Here is a 4,892-nt window from a genome sequence, read left to right as displayed (position 1 = left end):
TTTTCATCTCTGCAAGAGTGAGGGTCTGTTAAATCTACAAAGATTTCACAAGATGTGAGGTGGTGATGTTAGGTAAGGAGAGCACTTGTATTTCACAATGCATTCTCAACCTGGTCTTTCCTCTTTAGCCTTTGTTAAATTCATCTCACCTTCCCCTGTCTTCAATGGATTCTTCACCAGACCTAAGGGAGGCAAAGTTGACAATACAGCTTATGTCAAAACTGGAACTACAAGAGGAAGAGAAAGGTTTGCTGTTGACATTGACCCACTGGAAACAGATCTGCAGAAAATTTAGCATAGCGATAGACGGACATTCTGTACGAATAAGAGATTTCTGCTTCTAAGAGTGAGGCAAAAGTGGCAATGACTTCGTCTGAGGACACATCTTTCAGCTCCTTCAATGACACTTATTTCAAGAAACATGTAATTAGACATTAAGAACAAGGAAGCTACACATAGTGCTACCCAGCATAAGTTTCAGGAAGTCTTATTTCATCTGGGAGTAAATCTAAGAGTTGTAAAGTGACCTTTTATCAAATGCTCTCACAAGTTCTTCGAATTGTCATTCAGTAGGATTCTCTCTTCTGACTCTGCTTTTTGCAGGTCATAAAGAATAAAGGCTTATAATACACCTCCTCAGTGCCTTTGTCACACAGGAGGGGAAATATTTACTAAAAGGATATATTAAATAAGAAAGCCTAACCTTGGAAGGCATCTTGATACAATGCTGTAAACTTTATAAGGCAATTGGTCAAATGTCTCTGAAACACTTAGCTATCATTGAAAATGCTGACTCACTGAAAGTCAGTTCAGGTGGAAAGTTATGGAATTATATACGTACACACAGATGTTTGACTGTGTCTGCATATGTCACTATGAACTTGTATAAATGCAATGATAAACAAGATTGACAGCATGAGGCAGGATTACATAGGGGAGTTGCTGTCTCCCTTTCAGCATGTTCTACTCTTGCTTCCTCACTGGGGTAAGCTATTTTTTAACCATGCTAATGAAAAATGTCTTGTTAGTGCAAATTTGACACTTTCTAGTAAAATGCTGTTCCATATTCATGATGAGCATAAGTATGCTCTTGAAGGACTTACTTGATTTTATTAAAATATAATCTGAAAGATGGAAATACACTCTTCAGATTTCCCTCAAATAACTGAATGACTAGCCCTATTGACTTAAGGCTAGAGACAGGAGAAGGCAGATATTCCACTGCTTCAACAAAAATCAGATGCTAATCTGGAAAAAAAAATCCAAGGCAGTTGTTGTGAAGACTGTTTCTTTTACATTAGAAAGGACGCTTACTACAACATCTGAACTAATCTCTTGAAAACTCAGAGAAGACTTCACTTCCAGAAGAAAAGTTTCCAACTTGCATTTTGCTGCACCAAAGTATTTTTAGAGCAAGAGTACAGCACATGCCTCTACAACTCCATTCTTTAGAAACCACCTTCTTTCCATCCTGAGGATAACAAATAGATTGTAATGGGCTAATACAGAAAACCTGTCTCTGAAAATAGTCTCTAGGATCTTGTATAGTTTTAGGGACAGTTTAAACAAAATCTAGGCAAAATGCCCTAAAAAGCTAGGCTGTTAAGCAGAACTCAATGTTTAATGAACTTAAAAAAAAATAATATATATATATATATGAGAAAGTTCAGGCTAGGAAGGACATATGTTTCTTGACACAAACTTTCTGGGGCAAGCTATTCTGAGGCAGAGAAATGGTGAACTGAAGAGAGCTCCAGTGCCTGTTCGCCTCCATGTTGGAAAGCAATTCTCAGAACATCTGATCAGATATGGCTGGCTGAAAGGATACGCTGACTCGCACTACTGAAGAGCACAAGCCGTTTCCTCACGCACATGCCTTGCAGAATTCTGGTGTAACTTGCAAGGACAGCATACTTCCATGATACCACACAGTCATTTTAGCTTTCTTTCAGGCTCATTTGCTGGAAGAAGTTGGTTCGTTTCTATGGGACCCATCTGACAGAAAAGCCATTGCTTGCCTGTGGGCAGGACTGCCAAATTGATTAGGAAACATACTAGCTCAGCCATTACTCAAAGAAACCATGTTAGAAGGCCCTATACCTATGTTAGAAGTCGTAGAAGAAAGACAGACTGTTCCCACCTGTGAGCTTGATGAAGGTCAGAGCTAGAACTCTCCCAAACAGTGGGACTTCAAGCCCTTCTGGCTACCAAGCACCAAATCTGCAGGAGTCCACTGTCCAGTCATTAAAAGCATTAAAATAAAATACTTCTTACATTCAGTGGTCTGTATCTAGTGAACTTCTACATGTACCAGTGAGGTAGATATTTTTATCTTGTTTACTTCTAAGCAGAGAAAGAACCGACATCACAGAGAGGTTGAATCTCCATGGGGAATCAGTATCACGCCAGGAACTGAAGTCAGGCATTTCTGACTCCAGTTCTTGGATTGTATTTCTTCATGTGATTTATGACTGGGTGACAAAAATATGAAAATAGATGGAAAGTTTGACTTTTTGTTGTGTAAACAAGTGAAAGAAATGTATTAAAAATATTCAAGTAAAGCACACCAAGCATTGTTGGCTACAGTCAGATTATCACCTTATAAGTAATGATTTGTGTTGCTTCTTTTACCTAGAAACTTCACTTTTATTAACACAGAAGAGCAAGTGAACAATCCCCATCTGTCTTGCAGTCTGACTTTTTTTTTGTCCAGTCAGCACTAAAAGCAGAGTTTCTAATAAATTTCCATAGCTTACACTGAAAACTTTGAACAGATGCTCTCCATATAACATAGGTGACAAACAGGATAACTCACCATCGGTAGCTTGAAGACTGTATGTCAGGCCCAGTGCCAGGTAACCCTTTGCTAGGGACTCTCCAGCATCCTCACCCAGGTCTATCACCATTTTAGCAAAGTATTCTCCTTCTTCCAGCTGCAAAAGAGGTAGGTTGAGACTTGTAGGCATTTCCCCTATACTTGCTTCAATAAGATTATCCCATTAAACTTACCTGTAAGTGATCTGAGAGCCATTCATACAAGGGCTTTCAGTGATCACAGTAAAGACTCATAGAAAGGAAGACATAGAAGGTCAGATTAGCGGACCTTGGTGCAGATGCACAGTTCTGAGAAAAGTTTTGGTTTTGTTTTAAGCATCCACCCCAAACTATTTCCAGATGTTTAAGGTTAAAGAAGGACACTATCTTATTTTTATATTTCCCTTCAGGCATGCTTCACTCACACAACCTTAAATACAACGTTGGACCAACTGACTACTTATATACTATCCTAGCAGTACATTGAACGGTCTAGCAAGTTTCTTCCTTCAAAGGAAGACCATCTAGTTTTGCTGTACAATGTTTTGAAACCTTAGCAAATTTTACTTCCTTTTAAAACGTTACAAGAGTAAAACAAGAAAGCACTTCACTGCAAGCTGCGTTCAGCTGCTGCTTGTAGTTCTGCTGCCACAAGAAGGAGGCAGCAAATTCAGAACACAAATTTTGACCCAAAATACCACACTTAGCAGCTCATGCTGCATTAGCCACATTTTGCATCTTTCATAAAGACACAATTTCCTTGAAAATGCATTCTATATTACAGATTGTAATGGGAAGAGAAAGCAGTCACAACCTCTCAGGATCAGCCTCCAAAGTGGTGAAATGCATCAGTTGGTCTCTTCTATTACAGTACAGACTGCTCCCCCCAACATTCTTTTCCAGCTGAACACAGATCTAAGTCTAATGAAAATTTAAAGCTTTAGTATCTTTAAAATAGGAGTTAGTGATAATTTTAAACAAAAAATAATTTTAATTATTTTATTACAGAATATTCTTCATTCCTAACCTTAAACTCTCATTAACATCACTCACCCATTATAAGTAGAAAAGACTAGGACCTGTAGACTGCACATGTCTGCAAAGCTGCAGGTTGGAGAGGTACGTGCAAAAGCTGTAAGTAGTGCTTGAAAGACACAGAGCCTACAGGAAGACCTCGTTTCTGTAAAAGACAGTCTGCAGATCCTGTCAACCGTAATCAGAGTCATCCCTAATCAAGAACCAGACACCATTACACTATGCAAAAAATCCTCCTTTTGGGAATTTTTATTACATGACAACTGACTTTCTGGGATGGGGTTGTTCAATTTTGAGGAAATACATTTTTGTTAGAAATCTGTTTTAGACACAAGTACCGCAGAAGTAACTGAAATGTGCTCTCTTAATACTCAGCTTTGTCAGACTTCAGCACCTCATAGTTCCTTAATATCTAAAAGGCGTCACCCTTAAGGAACTGGAATCAAAACGTACCAGCAGACCAGAAACTTCCCAACTGCAGTGATCTGTTAATATGCTACCTATGAACAGAATTGCTTGACTTGATGTACTATCCTGTCAATGGGCCTCCTAGTTACAGCACTTGAAGACGTTAAGGTGACAACATTAATTATCAGCTTCATAAAGAAAGGAGCTGGTATTTATTAGATGATTATCAAACATCAGTTTTGCTGATTGCCTAGTCAACTATGAATCTGGAAACTACCACCTGAAACAGGAATACCCCCTTGGGGCATACTTCAGGCTACCAACTAAATTGCAAGGACTGTCTTTAACGGCATAATCCGAAGTCCACTGAAAACACTGGAAATAGTCCTACTGACTTCAGTGATGCTCAGATGAGACCCTTTAAACTCTGATCACATCAGGAAGACTGATATTTGTTCTAGGAGATTTCTTAATCGTGTCAGTAGCCCTGCTAACTTCCCTGCCACCTACTGAAGCATGTTCTGGACCCAAGCCTAGGACGATGGAAAAAGAAAATGTCCCATGACTTGCCACACAGGGGGGAAAAAAAAAAAAAAAAAAACAAAAAAAAAAACCCCAAAAAAAACCCAAAAAAA

At 38.9% G+C, this 4,892-nt stretch overlaps 1 protein-coding gene across 1 annotated transcript in view; it reads right to left on the bottom strand.

Annotated features, from left to right (window-relative positions):
- Positions 1 to 269: 269 nt before the first annotated feature.
- The window catches only part of TTC7A (tetratricopeptide repeat domain 7A), a gene marked incomplete at its 3' end in the record, with an annotated part of 64,289 nt that continues 59,666 nt past the window's right edge, over positions 270 to 4,892 (bottom strand). The window contains exons 11-12 of the mRNA XM_035891263.1: positions 2,816 to 2,933; positions 270 to 406 (exon numbers count right to left, since the gene is read on the bottom strand). Coding sequence (XP_035747156.1) covers positions 270 to 406; positions 2,816 to 2,933 — 255 coding nt within the window. The remainder of the gene's footprint in view (positions 407 to 2,815; positions 2,934 to 4,892) is intronic.

The sequence above is a fragment of the Egretta garzetta genome, unplaced genomic scaffold (assembly GCF_000687185.1).
Source record: "Egretta garzetta isolate BGI_Z169 unplaced genomic scaffold, ASM68718v1 scaffold123, whole genome shotgun sequence".
In the NCBI taxonomy this organism is placed as follows: domain Eukaryota; kingdom Metazoa; phylum Chordata; class Aves; order Pelecaniformes; family Ardeidae; genus Egretta; species Egretta garzetta.
The sequence above is the reverse complement of the archived record's forward strand: the minus strand, read 5'-3'. Positions and strand labels throughout refer to the sequence as shown.